At 60.1% G+C, this 20,636-nt stretch overlaps 3 protein-coding genes across 11 annotated transcripts; 1 reads left to right on the top strand and 2 right to left on the bottom strand.

Moving 5' to 3' along the window:
- Window positions 1-1,473: 1,473 nt before the first annotated feature.
- On the bottom strand, window positions 1,474-5,461 carry RPL18 (ribosomal protein L18). Its single transcript, XM_058707960.1, has 7 exons — window positions 5,329-5,461; window positions 4,054-4,140; window positions 3,608-3,715; window positions 3,054-3,152; window positions 2,203-2,326; window positions 2,050-2,119; window positions 1,474-1,589 (listed from the first exon to the last, which is right to left on the bottom strand). Exons 1-7 carry the CDS (start codon window positions 5,329-5,331, stop codon window positions 1,514-1,516), a joined length of 567 nt encoding a protein of 188 aa, XP_058563943.1. The 5' UTR covers window positions 5,332-5,461; the 3' UTR covers window positions 1,474-1,513.
- A 126-nt stretch (window positions 5,462-5,587) lies between these two features.
- On the top strand, window positions 5,588-14,167 carry SPHK2 (sphingosine kinase 2). Of its 8 annotated transcripts, none has more exons than XM_058707917.1 (7): window positions 5,588-5,744; window positions 6,653-6,899; window positions 10,014-10,491; window positions 11,385-11,534; window positions 11,666-11,760; window positions 11,846-11,961; window positions 12,440-14,167. In XM_058707917.1, exons 2-7 carry the CDS (start codon window positions 6,861-6,863, stop codon window positions 13,542-13,544), a joined length of 1,983 nt encoding a protein of 660 aa, XP_058563900.1. In that variant the 5' UTR covers window positions 5,588-5,744; window positions 6,653-6,860; the 3' UTR covers window positions 13,545-14,167. The 8 variants fall into 8 exon arrangements, with proteins under 8 accessions (XP_058563900.1, XP_058563901.1, XP_058563899.1 ...); XM_058707918.1 differs by lacking the exon at window positions 5,588-5,744 and adding an exon at window positions 5,751-6,038; XM_058707916.1 differs by lacking the exon at window positions 5,588-5,744 and adding an exon at window positions 5,751-6,073.
- Window positions 14,168-14,345: 178 nt separating this feature from the next.
- On the bottom strand, window positions 14,346-20,141 carry DBP (D-box binding PAR bZIP transcription factor). 2 transcript variants are annotated; one of them, XM_058707955.1, is made up of 4 exons: window positions 19,564-20,141; window positions 18,203-18,613; window positions 16,367-16,578; window positions 14,346-14,842 (listed from the first exon to the last, which is right to left on the bottom strand). In XM_058707955.1, exons 1-4 carry the CDS (start codon window positions 19,700-19,702, stop codon window positions 14,627-14,629), a joined length of 978 nt encoding a protein of 325 aa, XP_058563938.1. In that variant the 5' UTR covers window positions 19,703-20,141; the 3' UTR covers window positions 14,346-14,626. The 2 variants fall into 2 exon arrangements, with proteins under 2 accessions (XP_058563938.1, XP_058563939.1); XM_058707956.1 differs by lacking the exon at window positions 19,564-20,141 and adding an exon at window positions 19,078-19,462.
- Between the last annotated feature and the right edge of the window lie 495 nt (window positions 20,142-20,636).

Below are 20,636 nucleotides of genomic sequence, written 5' to 3'. Positions count from 1 at the left end.
TGACGCTCTCCTTTGGATTATCTGGCAGGCATCGATTGCTTCCAACAATGTCCGTATCTGACCACCCGGCCGTGTCCCGCAGAATCTGTTTTTCCTGACAACTCGCGGCTGGCTCAGCGGCTCTCACGGCCGGATCGTTCCACGCACCTCCCCTTTGGACCTGCTCACTCAGCTTGGGAAGAACGCGCTCCAGCCCGAAGTCTGGGCATCCCCCTTACCCAGCCAGGGAACGAGATCGGTCTCCGTGGACTGGGGACCCTGCTCCTGGGGTTTCACACCCACTCGGGCTGCCACAGCGGAGGATCCGCTCACCAGGAGGTTTCATCACCATGGAACCGGCCCATCTGGATGGAGGGCCTGACCAACCACCGTTCCTTGGATTGGCTGCCCCTGCCGGCCTGTCTCCCAGCCAGAGTGCTCTCAGGCTGCCCTCTGATCTCTGCTGATCCCTGGCCGAGCTGCCCTGCCGGGGTTTCTACCCGAATCCTGCTATCTCCTGCTAGCTAACCACTTATTCCTGGCCAAGGACCACTCTGTCTCCTGTCCTGTCTCCCTCTCATGCTGTTCCTTTGAGGCTCCTGACCCAACCTTTGGGCTGTGGACCCCTGATCCCTGCAAACCAGCGGCCCCTCCTTCCAATCACGGCACCCAGGCGGCTTCCCTCCTCCAGACCACAGCGACCAGGCCTACAAAGATAAAGAGGAATAAAACCAGGACTCCCTCTCGCCCATCCAGAGCTCCCCCCATGTGTCCGGACCCCCATCCCCTTTCCCTCCTTGCCTTGCCTTTTCGGAGTTCAGAACAGGGGTCTGGAGACCTCCTGCCTCTATTTCTGCCGTCCTTCCGGCTGTCTCGCCTCATTCATCAGGTTTTAGCCTGGGATCCGGGGAACCCAGCCCCTTGTGTAAACACAGAGGAGGGCCCGATGCAGGTTCCCGCGGAAGGCCGAGCGCGGGTACGGGAAGGCCCCAGCCCAGGGAACACACTCACCAGGTCACTGGCGCAGGGCCCAGGGGCCCGCCAGACCCCAGCTGACTCAAGCTTGGGTTAAAGGGGAGCAACTCACCTGTTCCCACGTACCCCTCCCCCACCGCGATCCCGCCCCCTCAGCATTTCCGGGTCCACACCCTGCCCACCAGGCCGAGCCCGGGAGCTCAGGTTTAGAGGGGCGGGTGCGGTTAATCCGGGGGAGGGAACAGGTGCGGAAACACCTGTCACCCGGCTCACTGAGGGGGCGGGACTTTGGCCGTGGGGTGCCCTCAAGGGTCCAACGGTGCAAGATCCAGACAAGCAGGCACCGAAGCCTCCAGAGGGCGCCTGCGGGTAGAGCTAGACCCCGCCCCCGAGGGAAGGGCTCCTCCGCCACTGGTGTCCGCGGAGATGGGCGCGCATCCCACTCCCAGACTCCAATCTGATCCCTCCCGTGTCCCGCCCCCTGTCCCTCATCCCCGGAATAACACACAAGAGGACGTCAACAGTCCAAATCTTTTTAATAACAAGGCAGGGTCTGGGGTTAGTTTTTGTAGCCTCGGCTGGCCCTGCGGCCTCTGGCGCGCTCGAACTTCCGGCCCTTGGATCTCACGTAGGGTCTGCGGGAGGGAGAAGAGGGTGAGACCGTGCCCACACAGGAGTGGCCAGCCCCAATGGGCCAGGGACAGCTACAGAGCAGCACCGGACACGGGATGGGGTGGGGGGGGGGTGAGGGGGAAGGACCGGGGAAGGCCGGGAGTGCAGTCAGCATCAGGCACTCAGGAAGGATCCATTTGAGCTGCCCCAAGGGCAGGGTAAGAGGCAGGCTCCGTGAGGGAGGTGCAGACTCAGGCCCTACATTTATATGCTGGCTCTTCAGGGCCTCAACAGGAGCAGCTTTAAGCCAAGTCTTGAGGAAGAACCAGTAAGACCAGGTTGGGGCGGGGGGGATTCTACGGAGGCCTGACGCTGGGTTGGTGTGAGAAACAGAGGGGCTGGAAGCGGGGCAAGGCCCCCAGACCCACCGGGAGGGGTCCAGGGAAAAAGTCAGGGCCGGATGGCAAGGCTGGGTATACTCACTTGGTGTGGCTGTGTGGGGTCCCTGGGGCCTTGCCGAAATGCCTGTACACCTCTCGGCCCTTGCGCGGACCTGGGGAAGGGGAAGGGAAGGACCGGATCAGGCAGGGACCTGGCTCCCAGAAGTAGCCATGGGAGCCACTAAACCCCACTCACCAGAGAGCAAGACGGTGCCACAGCCCTTGGGGGAGTCCAGGGCCAGCTGGTCGAAGGTGAGGATCTTGCCTCCAGCTTTGAGGATGCGGCTCCGGGCACGGCTGCTCACACGCAGCGCGCACACCTGGGGGACACGCAGGACAGGAGTGGTCAGACCCCTGGCACGGCCACCCACGGCTGCTGGGACTTCCTCTCCACGGCCCTGGCCCGGCAGTCACCCCACTGCTTGTGGCACCCGCTAATACCATTAGAGCGAGCTTCCTGAGTTGACAACTATTCTCACCATTTTAAAAAACGTTTATTTATATTGAGAGATAATGTTCACGTGCAGGGGAGGAGCAGAGAGAGAGAGAGAATCCCAGGCAGGCTCCACCCTGCCAGCGCACAGCTCAATGCGGAGCTTGATCCCATAAACCGTTAGATCACGACCTGAGCCGAAATCAAGAGTTGGGACACTTGACCTACTCAGCCACCCAGGCGCCTCTGAGGCCAATTTGTTTCTAAAATTGCCTTTAACACTGCAACACCCTCAAGTTACTACGGATAAGGAAACGGGGGTAAAAAAGACCCCAGACGTTGTCCACAGGCCACAAACTGCCAGAGAAATCTAGATCGGAAGCCAGGCGCTACATGACTTGAGAAACAGCACTGCCAACAGGGACCCAGAAGGGACGTGCCCAGGGACACCCACCATCAAGAACGCCAAGATCATCCCCCTTCAATCCTAAAAGCTGCTCAAACGGGTAGGTGTTGACGCCTGCCTCACACAGAGCAGACCTGAGACAGGTCGTCCAGGCCCCGGAGTCTGCTCTCGCCCCCCCACCATGCCCCGGAGCACCTTCCTCACCCACCTTCAGTTTGGGCACCTCCTGGACCCGCACGTCATCGGTTATCGTCCCGACAACCACGGCAGTTTTGTTTTCCCGGCCAGGCAGCTTCATCTTCCGGATCTTTGGAGGAGAAATGCACGTTAAGCAAGTTCCTTCTGGTGTCTAAACCCCATCCCACTGCTCCAGGCGCCCCCAAGGGCACAAGAGACACGTGTGCCCCGACGGGGCTAAACCCACCCGCGCCCCACCTCCCAACTAGCTCCCCGCTGGTCTAGCCTGGGAAAAGCACCAGACACGACCCGCAAGCAGACTATTCAACAGATCGCTCCTGACACTTAAGGACTGCGTCATGGGACCTGAACCCACACGAACCCACTATAACTGCCCCCACTTTACGAGAAAACAAGGCCGAACCCCTCAAGTACCCACCGCTGTTCAGCCTCAAGGGTCAGAGCTCTGTGCCCACCGCTGGGTGAAGTAAACCAGCCGATGGCCAGGCTCCAGGGCTGCCCACCCCCCCACCCAGAGCCCAGCTCTAAGACAGGTTCCAGTCGCTCCTCGAGTCAGCCGCTCACCATCCGGGAAAGGGACAGAGGTGGCCGGTTGGTGCGACTCATGAACAACCTCTTCAACACAACTTGGTTAAAGGTAGAGTTGGTCCGTCTGGCCAGAAACCGGTACAGCTGGAGGGAAGAGAAAAGGAAGGATGAGAACCGAGGGCAGCCCACACCCTTCCATCCCAACCTTCCAGCAAAAGGCAAAAGAAACGATGTTTGGGCTAGCAAGGTTTTTATGGCTTTCCCCCATCCCACTGGGCCCCAAGGAGACCCTCCAAGCCCCCTCCCCAATCCCCAGATGTAGACAGCCCAGACGCTGAGAACACTGAACCTTCAGGAACCCCGGGCAAAACCAGTTACGAGCTTGCCACGCAGACCCCTGGAGGAGCCTGGGGACCAATACTAGAATGTTCTAGAAGTCACAATTCTGGGGTGGTGCTAAGGGTCTCAGGCCTCAAGCTCACCTTGACCAACAGTCTCAGGTAGATGTCCTGGCTCTTGGGTTCCTTGCGCCGAACCTTTCGGTCCTTGTTGTGGCGGATGTCGACTCCCTGCAGAGTTAATGAAGCAGAGATTACGGACCCAACTCTGATCTGGCAGATTATTCGCCCGCAAAAATGAGTTGATTACTCATCTCCGAGGAAGAGCAAGGACCCCAGTCTCTGAAGACACAACAAATCCCCGGTCCACCCCTAGGTGACATGCGGAGAGTCACTTACGATCTTCTGGGCCTCAAATGACCCCTATGAAAAGCTTTAACACAGCAGTCACACCAACTCAAAAAAAAAATATATATTTTTTTTTTAATTCTTTAAAATCTATTTTTCGACAACAGAAGCCAAGGGCAGACTCTACCTAACAACGTAGCGGAGAATCTTTATTTGGAACTCACTCAACGCACAACCAATACGAGAACCTTTCCTGCAGTTACCTCCCCGAACCCCACAACCTTAGGAGGGAGTTTCCCACTTTTACGGAGAAAACCGAAGAAGCCACCGTTTCCACTACACCGTACCCCAACTTCTGCCCCGAGATTTTTTTTTTAATAGACCAAGTTAGGAATTGCAAAGAACTACTTGGTTATCCGTAGCTCCCTTTTCTCCAACATTTAAGGTATGCAATCATCTATGACGCGTTCTTCGGACAAATTCTTTCTTCCAAACTCACATCGGTCACACAGGATTACTGTGTCCCCAACAAACAGACCGACAAATGGGGGTACGGGCAGGGAAGGCAAGATCACGGGGCGGACAAGGAGCTGACACTTCAGCGGTTTGCCTGGCCACGAAACCCAGGCATTGGACGGTCAGAGACCCCCCCCCCCCCAAACCTCCCGCCCCAGAACCCAACGTGCCAGGCCAGGAGGGATGACAGGTCCAGGTAGAGGCAGCAGAGACAAGAGATTAAGAACGGACGTGGGACCAGCGCCTGGGTCGGAACCCTGGCTCTGCCACTTCCTGGCAGGGTGATCCCGGTCACGTCACTTAACCTCCTTGTGTTTCAATACGGCCATCTACTTAACTGTACGTATAATAACAAAAGGGCAAGGGAGGGGGCCGGAGGCTGAGATGACCGACCTATCCCTGGTCTTCGAGCCTCCCCAGTAGTTCCCCCACCGCGGCGGTCGCCCCCTCCGAGCCCCCCTGGCCTCCCTGCTCCCCTCCGGCATTCCCCCAGCCCCAGTCCGAGACGGATGGCGGCGGATAGTCGGGGCCCGCAGCTCTTCAAAGCACGCTCACCATGATGGCGCCTCCTGCTCAGCCAGGTCCGGAAAGAGAGAACAGCGCCGGGGGGGGGCGGGGAAAGCCTTCAGCGAGCGGCGCCTACGTGACGTCACACGGGCACGACGCGGCGCGGCCCTCGAGCCGAGCCCCTTCACGGCGAATCGCCTCACCGGCCGTAGGGGCGATTCCGGAATAAGCGGACGAACCACCAACGGGGAACGAGCGCTACGTCGAGGAGGAGGGGCCAAGCCCGGCGGGGGCCTCTCTGGCCCCACCAGTCCCTGTTCTCGATAGTTTTCCGGAAGAAAGGGATCTGGGAGCGAGAGAGATGTGGCGCAGAGCTAGGAGAACGCGCCGCGCGGTGACGCTCTGGCCCGACGCCGACGGCCTCTCTGTGGCTCCGGGAGGACCCGGCGGGCCGAGTACTGGAGGTGAGGAGGCGGAGCTGGCGGGGCTTGTCGGAACCTCGGGAAACTTCTGACCCCACGCTTCAGGCATTTCCTTATCTGGCTCACCTCTCTTATCTCGTGCCGCGCTTGTTTGGCGCGGCCTTAGCTCGGGAAGTCCTACCTGAGATCTAACCCGAGATCCGCTTGCTGCAGCCCAGTCTAGAGCATCCCGCATTTCCCATTTTTAGATGCCGTTTCTCCCCCTCCTCTTTCTCTGACCCCCTCCTCAGCCTCTGCCATCTGGGGGGGCTGCTTTTCCCAGCCGGAGAGATTCAGGTGACCCAGCGGGATCAGTGCGAGGGCTTTGCACGGTACCGGAATGCGGAGGGGGCGCACAGAAGCCCCGGGCCTGGGGGGTGGGGGGGGTGGGGTGGAGAGGGAATCGCTGAAAGGCTCCAGAAAGAGAGGGGGAGGAGAGACTTTGAAGGAGAGGAAAAGACTCCGAGGGGAGGAGGATTGGAGACCCAGAGGGGGAGTGGACAGAGACCGAGGGTGAGGGAAATGGAGACCTAGAAAGAGACGGGAGATGGAGATTGAGGGAGAAGCAGAGACACAGAAAAGAAGGTGAGATGGGGTCGTGTCAGCTGCAGCCAAATTCAAATCCCGGCTCGGCGAATTACTAACAGTGTGACCTTGGGCAAGTCACTTAACCTCTCTGCGCCTTACTTTGCTTGTCTACAAAAAAGGGATAATAGGCTTGGCACATATTTTCCAGAATTACATAAGTTAGTAAAAAAACAAAAAAAAAAACGCTTAGTACCATGCTTTACACATGAGCACTCAATACAAATTAGCCTCCTTTCCTATTATCAGCCCTTATTGTGTAAGACCGGACAGACTGGCTGGGGCAATGACAAAGCTGACCTGTCCCCTCTTTTCTCCCTCCTCAGGGAAGCCCTGCCTGTTGGGCCTCCAGCACATCCAGCCTGGCCTCCGGCCGGCCTGCCCTTGATCCTCCTACTTATTCACCTGTCCTCCACGGAGCCAGAGGCCAGGCCCGCACTGTCAGGCTTGACTCCTTGCCCATACCACCCTCCCATGGCCTCCTGCCCAGGACCAGGGTCTTGCTGATGTGGTAACAAAGCAGAGGGCCAGCAGATGAATGGACACCTCGAAACAGAGGAGCAGGGGGATCAGGTAAGGAAGGGTCCACGTGAACGTGAAGATCACCATACCATGGGACACAGTTTTCTTCGTGTCGCTGTGCCCTTGCGTTTGTGACTTGGTCTCTGTTGTTGAGTCCCAGCCTCTTTGTCTGGTGTGCCTGCCTTTCTCCCCAACTAAGATGTGTGTTTCCCTGTCTCTCCATCTTTCTGTCCCCTGTCGCTCTCTGGATCATTCTTTGGCGTATATTATCTGGTGCTGTTGCTACTCTGGGTTTAAACACAAGGAACATTGTTTGACAGTAAATGAACTTCCTCCATTCATCACTTTTAGCAAGTTCTGTCCCTGTCTCCTTCTGCATGTGTCTTTCTGTGATTCTGGTTTTTTGGTCTCCTGATACTATTCTTGTCTTTCTCTCCATTGCACATTTTCTTTGCTTCTCTATGTCTCTGTCAACATTTTTGCTTTTTTTTTTTTTTTTAATTTATTTTTATGTTTTATTTTATATTTGAGAGAGAGACAGCGAGCAGGGGAGATGCACAGAGATAGAGACAGAATCTGAAGCAGGCTCCAGGCTCTGAGCTGTCAGCACAGAGCCCCACGCGGGGCTCAAACTCATGAGCAGTGAGATCATGACCTGAGCTGAAGCCAGATGCTTAACCCACTGAGCCACCCAGGCGCCCCAGCATTTTTGCTCTCTGACTTGTGGATTTCGGTTCCTCTGGGCCTCTGGGCCTCTGGTCCTCCAACATCGTCTTCCTCCCTCATCCCTGACCTAGAGGTCTCTCTCAGATACTGGTTCTCCCCATCTCTCTCTCTTTGCTTCTTTGTCTTGCCATGTTACTGGGTCATTCAGTGGGCAGATGTCCATGTCAGGCTGCCTCCATCCTGGTTTGGATCCAAGGTAAATAGATGAATTAATGAGCCTCTTCTCCCTGGCTTTCATTCCAGAACTATCTGTCTCCATCTCTGTGTCCATCATTTTCTGGGTCTTCTTGTGGCCTTAGCCTTGCATGTTCTCAATTCTATTGTCTTTGTCTCTTTGTATATATCTCTGTTTTTCTTAGCGCTTGTCTTTCTGTAACTATCTGAAAAACAGAGGGCACTCTAAGTCTCTTACTGCCTCCGACTCTGCTTTTCTGGGTCTCTTTTACTAACTTCCGTTGCATATCTCTGGGTCTTTGTTACCTGTGTTAGGGTCAGTCTCTAATCTGCAGGCGGAGATCTTCCTCACGTCCCTTTTCTTTTATAAACTCAATGGACAGGACAGGCCTACCACTTGCCCTCCACAAAGATGGCGTCAGCGGCGCTGTCAATGGAGTCGTGACGCCCCCTCTGCTGCGCGGGTGCCCTCACCTACCATGGCAGCTGATCTCGCGGAGCGCGATGCCCCGCCCAGTTCTCGAGCTGTCCCTCGGCTAGTCCCTGCGCCAAGCTCGCGAGCCGGCTGGCCCCGCCTCCCGCACGCTTTCACTGGTGCGGCTCAGGCCGGCCGCGCGGCCATTGGCTGAGACGATGCACACCCTCCCCCCACCCCTGGGTCTGATGGGGGCGGTTGGTGCTGACTTGAGGGGCCGCCCGGAGGAGGACTCGGCGTGTGAGGAGGGTGCGGGGGTAGGATCAGGGACCCGAGTCTGGGGGACCGCGGGACCAAGAGGAACGGAGACGCAGGCCGGGACTGGGATACCAGGGGTGTGGGATGGAGACGCAGGACCAGAACCGGGATTGAGGGATCCAGGAATGGAAACCCAGGTCTGGGACTGGGTTCTGGAAATGGGGTGGGAATACAGGACCTGGACCGGAGGAACCGGAGACAGGAACTCAGGCTTATGGATTGGGGGGAACTTATGGATGGAGACCCATGCCCAGGTCTGGGGGACCAGGAGGCAGGGGCTGGAGAGAATGGAGACCGGGCCTGAGACTTGAGGACCTGGGGACAGAGGCTCAGGCCCAGGACTGGGGGAGATCTAGGACTCTCTACTTAAGCCTGATTTGAGCTAACGGATAGGGGAGGGATCAGTTCAAGTTAGGGGTGGAGCCTGAGGGAGCTGCCCAGGACAGGGGGCAGAGGTGACTCCTGAGGGTGAGTCCATAGATGGGGGTGCATCTGGGGCAGCTCTGGGCCCAGGAAGGAGAGGGCAGGACCGGCAGGTGGCTGGGTGGGCGGGGCGGTGGGGGACAAAGGTGAGCTGGAAGGAGGCAGAAGCTGGGCAGAGGGCAGGGGGAAGGTCTCTGGGGAGGGGACCTCAGGCCCGGCTCCTACCCCCTCCCTGGAGAGCAGGCGGCCAGACGCCCAGGTCAGTGCTCGGGGTCCAGCTCTTGGCCCCTGCCCCTTGCAGGTGCCTGCATGTGGCTTCTCTCTCTGACTCCTTAGCTCCTCCGTGTCACACTCCTCTCTTGATCTCTCCAGCTGTCTACATCCCCCCGCCCCTCCTATCTGCCCTGTCCTTTGTCTTTCTGATCCCCAGAGGACCTCCTGGAGCCCCTAAACTCTGACTCTCCTAAGTATCTTTCCTCATCTGAGCTGTCTGCTCCTTGAAGCTGGTGGTCTCCTTCTCTCAGAGTTTGTCTGGCTCCTAGAACTTCTCCCTCTCTTTGGGTCCCAGTGTCTCTCCCTTGTTACTTTCTCCATCTAGAGATGACTGTGTGCGTGTGTGCGTGTGTGTGCGTGGTGTTCTCTGTCTTTGCATGTCTGTTTCTTTATATCTCCACCATCATGATCTCTCTCCTCTGCCTTATTTTTCTCCAAAGCCCTTGTTAATCCAACATACTATATATTTTACCTATAAGACTGTAAACTCCACAAAGGCAGGGATTTTTGTCTGTTCTGTTCCCTGCTGTGTTCGCTGGGCCTGGCACTGTGACTAGAACATAGAGGGCACTGAATAATTATTTGGGGGATAAGTGAATGAGTGTTTGCATGCCTGGCTGTCCACCCTCCAGGATGCTAGCCTTCCTACACAACTGACTTCTGTCCTGTGTCCTCAAGGTCTCCCCCCACCCTCGTCTGAGCCTGTCTGTTCCTGATGCTTCCATCTCGTCTGTCACCGCCCCCCTTGTCTCCTTGTCCACAGGCCCCGCCCCTGCTTTTCTCTATCAGCCTTAGGGGTCTTGGACTCTGACTCCTGCCCTCCTCCCTCCCCACAGAGGCCAGACCAGGAGCTGACCTGGAGCTGGGGCCACAGGCCTAGAAGCGCCCTGGACGGGGCCAAGGCCATGGCCCCCCCACCGCCGCCACCATTGGCCGCCCGCACCCCGCTCCTGCATGGCGAGTTTGGCTCCTTCCCGGCCCGCAGCTCCCGCTTCGCCCTCACTCTCACACCACAGGCCCTACACATACAGCGGCTGCGCCCAAAGCCTGAAGCCCGGCCCCGGGGCGGCCTGGTCCCGCTGGCCGAGGTGTCCGGCTGCTGCACCCTGCGGAGCCGCAGCCCCTCGGACGCAGCAGCGGCCTACTTCTGCATCTACACATATCCGCAGGGCCGGCGCGGGGGCCGGCGCAGAGCCGCCCGCACCTTTCGGGTCGACGGGGCGGCCACCTACGAGGAGAACCGCGCTGAGGCCCAGCGCTGGGCCACTGCCCTCATGTGTCTGCTCCGTGGACTGCCGCTGCCTGGGGACGGGGGTGAGGCACTACACAGCCACTCTGTCCCTAGGGCCACCTTGGTGTCTCTGTGGGTCTCCCTCTGTGGGCATCTCTGTCTCTACTGTGTGTCTGTCTGTGCTGCGTCTCTCTCGGTCTGTATCAAAAGAGTGACAGACAGGGACGGGCCACAGAAGGAAGAAAACCACAGGCAGAGAAAACATGATTGGTGTCTGCTGCTCCCGTAGGTGGTTGTCTGTGTCCCCTCCCCCCTTCCATGGGCCCTGACCACAGATGAGTCAGAGGTTCCCAGGCTGGCGCGAGCAGCAGACTGAGACATGATTAGTCACCACCCAGGGACAGGCACTCACAGAGGTCCCCTAGGGCAGCCCAGGAGCCCAGAGGTGGCATCGAATCCAGCCTTTCGGGGTGGGGGGTGGCCAGAGACTTTTGGGCAGAGCGCCCCACTCCCCCCAGGCTTCTCAGTTGGCACAGGAAGGTAGAAGTTCAAGGGTCCCCAGCTGGTGAGTCTGCCTTGGTCTTCCAGGATCCTGCTGGCTGGCTGGGGGCCCTGGGGGATGGGAACCGGGAGGGGGCCTTGCACAGTGGAATAACCTGATCCTGGATTCCAGGTGTTTGAGGAAGAGGAAAGTGAAAACCACAGCTCTCCTTCCTCCTCCCACACATGGGTCCAAAGGGCATTGGGATTAGACACCCAAGTCCTGCCTTTGGGGGACGGGGGGGTGCGGAGGGTGCACACCTGAGACTCAGCAGCCGAAGCCCCGGAGGAAAAAAAAACAACCCACCTTTGACCTCCCAGCAGGCTCCTGTGCCAGCCCTCCACCAGTTCCCCCGGGGCTGTTTGCGGTTTACTGCTTCTGCGGTGAGGGGCCTGGGTCTGGGGCCCATGTAGACGCCTTCCCCTCTCTTTGCAGAAATAACCCCCGAGCTTCTGCCAAAGCCACCCCGATTGCTCCTATTGGTCAATCCCCTTGGGGGGCGGGGCCTGGCCTGGCAGTGGTGTAAGACCCACGTGCTGCCCATGATCTCCGAAGCTGGGCTGTCCTTCAACCTCATCCAGACAGGTAAGGGCTGTGTCAGGATGGAGGTAGGGGCTGGGGTGGGGGGAGGCTAGGACTCCTGAGCCTTGAGGCCTGGGGTGTGGTGGGGGGGCGGAGCCGAACAGCCTGGCTCACCTCCGACTTCCCCACGCTAGAACGACAGAACCATGCCCGGGAGCTGGTTCAGGGGCTGAGGCTGAGTGAGTGGGACGGCATTGTCACGGTCTCCGGAGACGGGCTGCTGTTTGAGGTAGGGCGGGGGCATCCTGCTTGAATCCTGGGACGCCGGGTTGGCCTGGCCCCGGGACCCAGGTGTCTGGTCTCCCGCCCTCCAGGTGCTGAACGGATTCCTGGACCGCCCTGACTGGGAAGAGGCTGTGAAGACGCCCGTGGGCATCCTCCCCTGTGGCTCAGGCAATGCCTTGGCCGGAGCTGTGAATCAGCATGGGGGGTAGGTGGGGTCCTGCGTCGTAGGTGAGCCTGATACCTTGAGGGGAGGGATGAGTCCTCCTGCGGCCTGGCACTTAATGTCCCCAAGTCCCCTTTGCCCGCCAGCCCGCTGCCAATCAGTCTGACTGGGGTGCTCCCCATACACCCCCCACCCCCCCACCCCCGACATTTTTGCCTGGTTGTTCCCAGCTGTGTCCCTAGTGCCCAGAAGTGTACCTGGCACACAGATGGCACTCGGGGAACGCTCATGGAATGAACTGACAGGGAGCCTGGCTCAGTAAGAAGAGTCCATTCCGAGGGGGCCCAATTGCTGCAGGCGGGCCAGGCCACCACCAGGCCACCACCGGCCTGCCTGGTCCCGCCCCTCCGCCCCGCTTCCCACCCCTTCTGTGTCTTCCTCCTGCTACCCTGTGCTCTGTGCCTCTCACCCAAGCCCGTCTACTCTTTCCCACTGTGTCCACCCGTCTCTGGCTGTGAAGGTTTGAACCTGCCCTGGGTGTGGATCTGCTGCTCAATTGCTCGCTGCTACTCTGCCGGGGCGGCAGCCGCCCGCTGGACCTGATGTCTGTGACGCTGGCCTCCGGCTCCCGCTGCTTGTCCTTCCTGTCTGTGGCCTGGGGCTTCGTGTCAGACGTGGATATCCAGAGCGAGCGCTTCAGGGCCCTGGGCAGTGCCCGCTTCACACTGGGCACAGTGCTGGGCCTCGCCACACTGCACACCTACCGAGGACGCCTCTCCTACCTCCCTGCCACCGTGGAGCCCACCTCACCCACCCCTGCCCGTGGCCTGCCCCGTGCCAAGTCAGAGCTGACCCTGGCCCCGGCCCCGGCCCCGGCCCCACCTGTGGCACACTCACCCCTGCATCGTTCAGTGTCTGACCTGCCCCTGCCCCTGCCCCTGCCCCAGCCCGCCCTGACCTCCCCTGGCTCGCCTGAACCCCTGCCCATCCTGTCCCTCAATGGCGGGGGCCCAGAGTTGGCCGGGGACTGGGGTGGGGCTGGGGATGCCCCCCTGTCCCCAGACCCACCACTGCCCTCACCGCCTAGCTCCCCTAAGGCAGCTTTACTGTCACCCATCGCCGAGGGGGTCCCAGAAACGTTAGCATCCTCTGGGCTTCCCCCTCCCACCCCCGGCTCTCCGGGAGCCGTCTCTACCAGGGGCCCGCATGACCACCTGCTCCCTCCTCTGGGCACCCCACTCCCCCCAGGCTGGGTGACGCTGGAGGGGGACTTTGTGCTCATGCTGGCCATCTCACCTAGCCACCTGGGGGCAGACCTGGTGGCAGCTCCCCACGCGCGCTTTGACGACGGCCTGGTGCACCTGTGCTGGGTGCGTGGTGGCATCTCCCGGGCTGCGCTGCTACGCCTCTTTCTGGCCATGGAGCGAGGTAGCCACTTCAGCCTGGGCTGTCCGCAGCTGGGCTACGCCGCGGCCCGTGCCTTCCGCCTCGAGCCTCTCACGCCTCGGGGCGTGCTCACTGTGGACGGAGAGCAGGTGGAGTACGGGCCACTGCAGGCGCAGATGCACCCGGGCCTCGGCACGCTGCTCACTGGGCCTCCCGGCTGCCCGCGTCGGGAGCCTTGAACCCAACGAAGCTTGCGGCCCAGCCGGGGGCGGGGCCGACATTCCAAGGAGGCGGAGCCTGACCTAAGGGCGTGGCCTAGCTGCTAGAGTTAGGGCGAGGGTCCCACACGCAGGGGCCCCAGCCCCGTCTCAGGATTGCGCCCGCCCCCAGGGGACCAGAGGTAAAGTTGGAGTGTGGCCCGAATTCCGGAGGCTCATGATGGTCACAAACGGGCTGGCCCCGAGGGTAGTGCCTGACCGATGAGGGCGGGGCTCGGCCCAAACCCTCGCTTCCGGCTCGTAGGACGCCGGGTCGACTGAGGGCGGGGACTGTCTTACGTCTTGTCCAATGACGGGACCTGGCATGTGCGGGCTGGGGAAGGCCTTAGTTCATTAGCCAGTCAGGGCCCGGGTCTCGCCCCATCCATTCCGGTGCCTCCACTCAACTGGCCAATCAGCCCACGAGGGGCAGGTTCCCCGGGGCCGACGCTCGGATTTGCACTAATGTTCCTCCTCACCCCCTTGCCGGTGGGGGGGCGGGGAAACGACCGTCTCCTGTCTTCTGTCTCCTGTGCGTCCCGACCCCAATCTTCAGAGCAATTGAAAAGGTCTATGCAATAAAGGCAGTCGTTGCATTCCTCTCAGACCGTCGTCCCTGCCGCACCACGCAACCCGTGGGAGGGATCCAACCCTAGGTGCTTCCGGTAGCTGCTGCCTTTTGTGGCTCCAAGCCCAGACCTGCCCACGTACCGCGGCCAGCGTGATCCGATGGCCTTGAACTGGGGCCAGGGAGCTGCCTCCTCCCCCCACAACAGCTGGCTCTGGGGTTCTCAAGATTTATTCAGGGTGTGTTAACGGAGGCGGTGGGAAGATGGGGTCCCCGAAGTGGCAGGGGCAACACAGAGGACCCTCCCCGCCCCCGCGAGGGAGGGGGGAGGCTCGCTTTTTCTTAAAAATATAAATGTATTTATCTGCATCATCACGTCCCTGGGGCACCCAGCTGGCCGGCCTGTGGGCCACAGGGCGGGGAGGGAAAAGGGCGTCGGGGCGCAAGTCTGACCGAGGCGGGGAAGAGCTCCGCCAGGCAAGGGTAGGGGACGGCCTCACAGGGCTCCGTGCTGGGCCTGGTAGCGCGACAGCACGGCGCGGTAGTGGGACAGCTCCTGGCGCACAGCCACCACTTCCTGCCGCAGCAGGGCGTTCTCCTTCTCCAGGAAGGCCGCCCGGACCGATATCTGGTTCTCCTTGAGCCTCCGGGCATCTCGGGACCGCTTGGCTGCCTCGTTATTCTTGTACCGCCGGCTCCAATACTTCTCGTCCTGGGGGTGGGGTTTGAGAAGGCACTGAGGGCCAGGGGTAGCAGCTTTCCTTGTGCCTTCAAGGACAGAGGGCGTCTAAGAGACCCTCTGGGGGGGTTTCTTGCCCAGCAGTGGGGCTTAAAGGTTACCAGGTCTCTCCTAGGATGGGTCCCCAGGGATCTGGTTGCTAAGGAGAGCAAGCCCCTAGCAACAGCTGAGGTGTGAGATCGTTCCACCCACACTCAAAGCAATCTGGTTTCATGTTTCCACTGTGCAGAGCAGACCCCACTGCTCCTCACCCAACAAAGGGCCTCCAGTTAGCCCCTGGTTGCTAAGGATGCTCATTCCCTAGCAACGGGATGGGACCTTCAGGGTCGGAGGGCTCCTCCCCATAAAAAGCACTGCTTTATGCATCACCTGGCCAGATCCTGGTTGCTAAGGAAAGCCTAGGCTCCCTAGTGATGGGGTTCTGTGTCCCATAAATCTTTCCAGAGCTGGGGCTGGGGGCCTTTGGACCTGGTTGTCAAGGCAACCTCCTTGTTGTTTCCCCAGCAAACAAAGGTAATGTCTAAGCGGTCCCAATGACTGTAGCCAGTCTCTGACCTACTGGCCTTGAACAGAGGCCAGAGAGCTGCCTTCTTCCCCACGGGTCCTGGTTGCCAGAAGGGCTGTACTTTAGCAAAAGGGCCTATCCTGAGGCCTCCCCACACCATTACACTTAGGGTTCTCCGGTCCTAGAATTTGGTTGAGGAGGACCACTCCTTAGTAACAAGGGCCACCCAGAGCTCCAAAAGATGACCTCACATCCCCGTTTCATTAAAGCCTCGTCCCTGCTCACTAGGGTAAGTCCGGTCCAGGCCCCATGACAAGAGAAACCGCCGGTCTAGGCTGGGTTTACAGGCCAATCCTCGGTGCTTCGAGCAGTCGCGTCTTTCACAAGGGTGAGGTGAAGTCTGGTGAGCAGCCAGGACACCTCTTAACTAGGGGAGGCTCCAGAATTGGCCAAAGGGAGAAGACTGGAAAGAAGCGGTCGCTGCCCCAAATCAGAAGGCAGCTCTGGCTGCTGATGGGAACTTGAGGTCTCTCACCAGGGAGCAGTCCAGGCCCAGAAAACAAGGCCCAGAGGGGCTGTCAAAGTCTGCATCCTAGGCGGACGCAAGCACCCTGAACGATGCCCCAAATCAGAGACCAGAGGACCAGCCCCAGCAGGGCTAGCGGCTCAGAAGAAACAGACTGATACCCTGCTGCTAAGGAATGCTGTCCTTAGTAACTGGGCCCGGTCCAAGCCCCAAGCCTGTACAACTGGGCCCAGCAAGGCTGATTGAGACTGCATCCCATAATACCATCTTCGTAAATCTCAAGCCCAAACCTCAGCCGCGTCGCACCCCACGGCTTCGCACGACTGACTGATCCTTGGCTGTAGGTTAAGGGAACCTTGAGAGCTAACCCCAATGAGAAGCCCAGGCCTGACTGGGAGGAAAGGGCCATCCCTGGCCGTAGGGCCTGTAAAGGCCATGCCTACATCCTACATCTCGCAGTGCTCACCTTCTGCTCCTCTGGCACCTGGATCTTCCGAGCCTTCTTCATGATGGGCTGGGGCTTAAGTTCCTCCTCTGAGAAGCGATGTCTCCGAGGGTCAAAGGTCTCGTGGCCAGGAATGCTCGACAGGGCTAAATCTGCTGGGTCGGGTTCAAATGTCATCAGCACCTCCACGGTGTCTGGGTCCACAGGGCTGGGTGTGTCCCGAGAGGTCAGGCCTTGGGGAAACAGAATGTGCCACCTGAGTGTGTATATACTTGGTACCCGCAGAGGCTACCCCCTGCTCAGGTATCTTTTCCACCCCGAGGAAGGCCCTTATGAGGCCTACCGTAAAGCCTGCCTGAGATCAACCTCTCTAATATAAACTACGAAGGGTCCCTAAGCTACCTTGTAGCTTAGAAATCATGGAACCGACTCCACTTTCACAAACACAGAAATGAGCCCAATTATAACTGACTTACCCTAAATAACACGAGTCTGGTCTATTGCTTCTAACACCTCTGGCCCTCGGATTGGCAGCGTCAGCTTCCTTCCCATAGTCTAGCCCGAATCCTGCTTACTGAATCCCTGACCAAAGCCTAGCCGCCCCCCCCCCCCCCCCCGGGGGGCTGCTCAAGAAAAAGAAATCCAATGCACTGAAAAGGCTTCAGGTAAGCTTCTTAAGAGCTGCTGGCTTCGAAGGGTTAGGGATGAAAAGCGGAAATGACAGGTTTGGGGAGGTCGGTTCAAGAGAGGGGACAGGGGCGGCCTGTGCCTTTAAGAGCGACCAAGCCGGGGCCAGCTGAGGACACAGGTTCAGGGCCAGTCACGTGCGGGTGCCTGCTTTCCCGCCCCGCCCCCCCCTGCAGCCACGGGCGCCCTCTAGTTCCCCAGGCCCCGCCCCCTCCGCGTAACCGCGCGTGCGCGAAGTCAAGCCTATGGAGGAGAGAGGAGAGGACTCACGTGGCGCGGGAATGTGCGGCTGGGAAGGGGAGGGCCCTGGTTCCGCCCGGAGGTCCGGCCAGGGGCAGGTGTGTCCGGGAATCCCCAACCTGCAGACCGCCCCTGGACCCCCCAGTGCCCGAGAGAGCACACTTTTCCTTTGGCTCTTTGGGGTTTCTTAGCTCGAACCTCTTAACCTCCAAAGATCCAGGCATTCCTGCACTCTGGGGAACACACTGAGAAACGGCCCCCCCGACCTCCTCCTCCCTCGCCACTGGGATACACACTAGGATTCTGGGATCCTCGGCCCCTCCTCTCCCAGGACATAGGAGGCTCGGTCCTCGCCTCAGTGGAAGATCTAGAATGAAGATCCCCGACCTTCTCCCCTCTAGAGGATCCGGGGTGCTAGCCCTTCTCCACTGGTGGACTCAGGAACCAGGGCAGACAGTCCCTTACATCATGGTGAAACAGAAGTCTGTGCCCAGACCTTGCTTTCTCCCTTGTAGAGGACCTACGAGTTATGGTCCTTCCACACTCCACCGATTCTGGGCCCGGATTCTGGAGTGCAGTTCACTCCCCAGTAAATAATTCCGGTGTTCTGGGATCCCAGTCCCGGCTCCTCGAGTATCCGGACCCTCGGTCCCCACGTCCCAGCGAAAAATCCACACTACCTCCCTACTGGACATACTTCCTGAAATTTGGGGTCCCAAGTCCCTTATCTCCAATGGATCCAGGAGACCCAGTACCCTGATGCATTAAGGGACACAGAATCCGGACTTCTCTCCAAACATCTCTCGGCTAGAAGGACCCAGAATTTGGGCGCACAACCCCAGCCCCACCATCGCATCCCCGGGTCGCAGCCCCGCCCCCGAAGTCCAAGCCCCGCCCAGCCGGGGCCCTGTCCCGCCCCCGCCGTCGCACCTGCGCGGTGGCCGCCCGCGGCCCCGAGGGCAGCCCGGGTGGGGGCGTGCCCCGGCGAGGAACGAGGGGAAGCTGAGCCGCAGGAGCCGGGCCCCGGGGAGGGTGCGGGCGTGCGCACGGGCGAGGGCGCCGGCGATGGGCCGCCGGGGGGCGGCGGACTGGGCGGGAGCCCGTGCTCCAGCAAGAAGGCGTCCAGGTCCACGTACTCCACGTCGCCGAACGGCAGCGTCCGCTCCCACAGCAGCGGCGCCAACAGACCCGGGCCAGGCGCGGCCCCCGGGCGCCCCCGCGGGGATCCGCCGCCCACCACCGCCCCAGCTGGGGCATCCGCCGGGCCCGCCGTCTCCAGGCCCGGCCCGGGGACCGTGGATGCCGGCGGAGCCGCCTTGCGCTCCTTTTCCTTCAGGAGACCTGCGGGCGGGGAAAAAGACCGGGTGGGGTGGGAAGGAAGAGACGGAGGAGAGACCCCGACACAGAAAGACAGGAAGAATGGGGGGGATTGAGACCCACACGGCGGAGATCCAGAGAAAGAGGAGGGAGACGGGGGAGAGGGAGAGATCAGAGAGGGAAGGCAAGGACCCAGAGAGAGAAAGCAACAGAGACTCAAGAGAGCGAAAGAGACCCAGAGAGAGAAGGCACAGACGGGGGCGGCAGAGACAGAGAGGGAGGCAGAGACCGAGAGAGGGAGAGAGACTCAGAAAGCGGGGGGGGGGGGGGGGGGAGGATAGAGACCCAGAGAAGGGTAAGATAGAGACCAGGGAAGGTACAGAGCCACGGAAGGAGGACCGAAGTTCAAAAAGAGGCAGGTGGAGGGGTGGGCAGGTGAGAGAGAAAAAAAAAAAAAATGACAGCTCTGTAATTTCTCTGTAACCTACCCCCCTGCTCACTGTAGCCGCTTCTCCCCACCCCCACACTCTGTAAGGGGCAGGAAGGGGCTCTATTCCTGGGGCACATTCCTCATCCCCAGACTCCATGTGACCCCAGGAGGCCCCGCCCAAGCCCGTGTCAATACCGTGTGAGCATCCGACACACCCCCTCCCTCTTTCCTGGACCCCAGGGGTCCGGACTCTCATAACCCAGAGGAAGCGGGGGGCTGGGGCCTAGACTCTTGGGTCCTCCGGGAAGAGGACACGGGGACTCCTGGGTCCTCCTGGTGGATGGGCTTTAAGCAGGTACTTTTGGATCCTAGGTGCCGAGGGATCTAGGGTCCTAAACACCCTAGTAACTGTGTAGATGAAGGTTGAGAATGGACTCTCGGCACGACAGGAGGTAGTCCCCCCCCCCACCCCCCACCCCCCCAGCATTTGAATCCCTAAGGGAGTTGGGTGTCCGAGTTGGGATAGGCGAGGGCTAGAACTCACAGCTGGATGGCTCTTTGGGCTTGCTGGTCCCCTGCAGAAGGCTCCGCAGCCCAAGCAGCGCTCCCCCGCCAGGGGGGGCCCCGGCTGGGCCTCCCAGCAGCAGTGGGGCCGGGGTCCTGTCGCTCACGGGCCGCGCCATCACCGGGCACCTGCCCGTAAGCTCACGGGCTCATGGAGAGGCGAAGAGCTGGCCTGCCAGTCAGCGGCACACTCCTGTGGTTCGGGCGAGTGCCTGCCCAGGAGCGGGCGAGCGTAGCCTGCAAGCCTCCAGTATCCAGAACACTGCAAATCCTAGGAGTGACGGGGATTCGCAGTCCTCAGTGCAGAAACGTGCAACTCAAGAGGGTCCCAGGAGACCATGCAGTCCGGGTGAGGGGGTGGTCAAATCAGGCAACCGGCTCTTTGCAACCCGGAGTTCAGGGGGACACAAGGCGCTCCAGCAAGGTGGGCGAGCTAGGCTCTTGCAAAATCTGCAGCTCTCTCAGCGGAAGGCGCTTTGCAATCTGCACCAAGAGGTGTGAGCGGAGGGGCGGGGGAGGGGGCAAGAGGAGGCGGCCGCCTTGAGGCGTGGCCAACGCAAACTTCTTTCGCGGAAAAAAAAAAAAAAAAAAAAAGCCAAACCAAAACACCCGACGCCACAGCGCACACCCCTCCCCTCGGCTCCCGCCTGCCTCTCGGGCCAAGCACCCCAGCCGCGTGCCTCCCTCCGGCCGAACGCACGGGCCAATCGCGTCTTGACCCCTCGAGACGCGCGGCCAATGGGACCCCAGCATCCGCCAAGGCCCGGGAGGGCGCGTGAGGGGCTAAGTGTGTGAAGTTGCTGTGCCTTTAGGTGGGAGGCGGGACCCTGACCTACATTTGCCCAATGGGAGACGGCACTGGGGGCGGGACCGTGACCCAGTTCGGGCCAATGAGGCAGGCGGGAGGGGGAAGCACATGGCTCTGCGCGTGCTGCCCGACTGGGAGGGTGAGTTGGGGGGAATGAAAGAGGCGCCACTTAAAGGAGCCGCTAATCTAAATGACGGTTTGGGGAAACAGGAAGCCAAAAAACCGAGTGGTGCGGTTTAGGAAGA

This window comes from Neofelis nebulosa, chromosome 17, assembly GCF_028018385.1.
Source record: "Neofelis nebulosa isolate mNeoNeb1 chromosome 17, mNeoNeb1.pri, whole genome shotgun sequence".
NCBI classification, from domain to species: Eukaryota; Metazoa; Chordata; class Mammalia; order Carnivora; family Felidae; genus Neofelis; species Neofelis nebulosa.
The sequence above is the reverse complement of the archived record's forward strand: the minus strand, read 5'-3'. Positions and strand labels throughout refer to the sequence as shown.

What these genes read in the sequence shown, in the direction of transcription:
- SPHK2 (XM_058707915.1), top strand. Translation starts at nt 8,382, where the DNA reads ATGCACACCCTCCCCCCACCCCTGGGTCTGATGGGGGCGGTTGGTGCT. An exon ending in CTTCAACCTCATCCAGACAG is followed by an intron (nt 11,535 to 11,665) that starts GTAAGGGCTGTG and finishes TCCCCACGCTAG; the next exon opens with AACGACAGAACCATGCCCGG. An exon ending in GAGACGGGCTGCTGTTTGAG is followed by an intron (nt 11,761 to 11,845) that starts GTAGGGCGGGGG and finishes CCCGCCCTCCAG; the next exon opens with GTGCTGAACGGATTCCTGGA.
- DBP (XM_058707955.1), bottom strand. Translation starts at nt 19,702, where the DNA reads ATGGCGCGGCCCGTGAGCGACAGGACCCCGGCCCCACTGCTGCTGGGA. An exon ending in CGCGGGCGGCCACCGCGCAG is followed by an intron (nt 16,579 to 18,202) that starts GTGCGACGGCGG and finishes TGTTTCCCCAAG; the next exon opens with GCCTGACCTCTCGGGACACA. An exon ending in AGGTGCCAGAGGAGCAGAAG is followed by an intron (nt 14,843 to 16,366) that starts GTGAGCACTGCG and finishes CCCCACCCCCAG; the next exon opens with GACGAGAAGTATTGGAGCCG.
- RPL18 (XM_058707960.1), bottom strand. An exon ending in CTCTGTCCCTTTCCCGGATG is followed by an intron (nt 3,153 to 3,607) that starts GTGAGCGGCTGA and finishes TCTCCTCCAAAG; the next exon opens with ATCCGGAAGATGAAGCTGCC. An exon ending in AGGAGGTGCCCAAACTGAAG is followed by an intron (nt 2,327 to 3,053) that starts GTGGGTGAGGAA and finishes CGTGTCCCCCAG; the next exon opens with GTGTGCGCGCTGCGTGTGAG.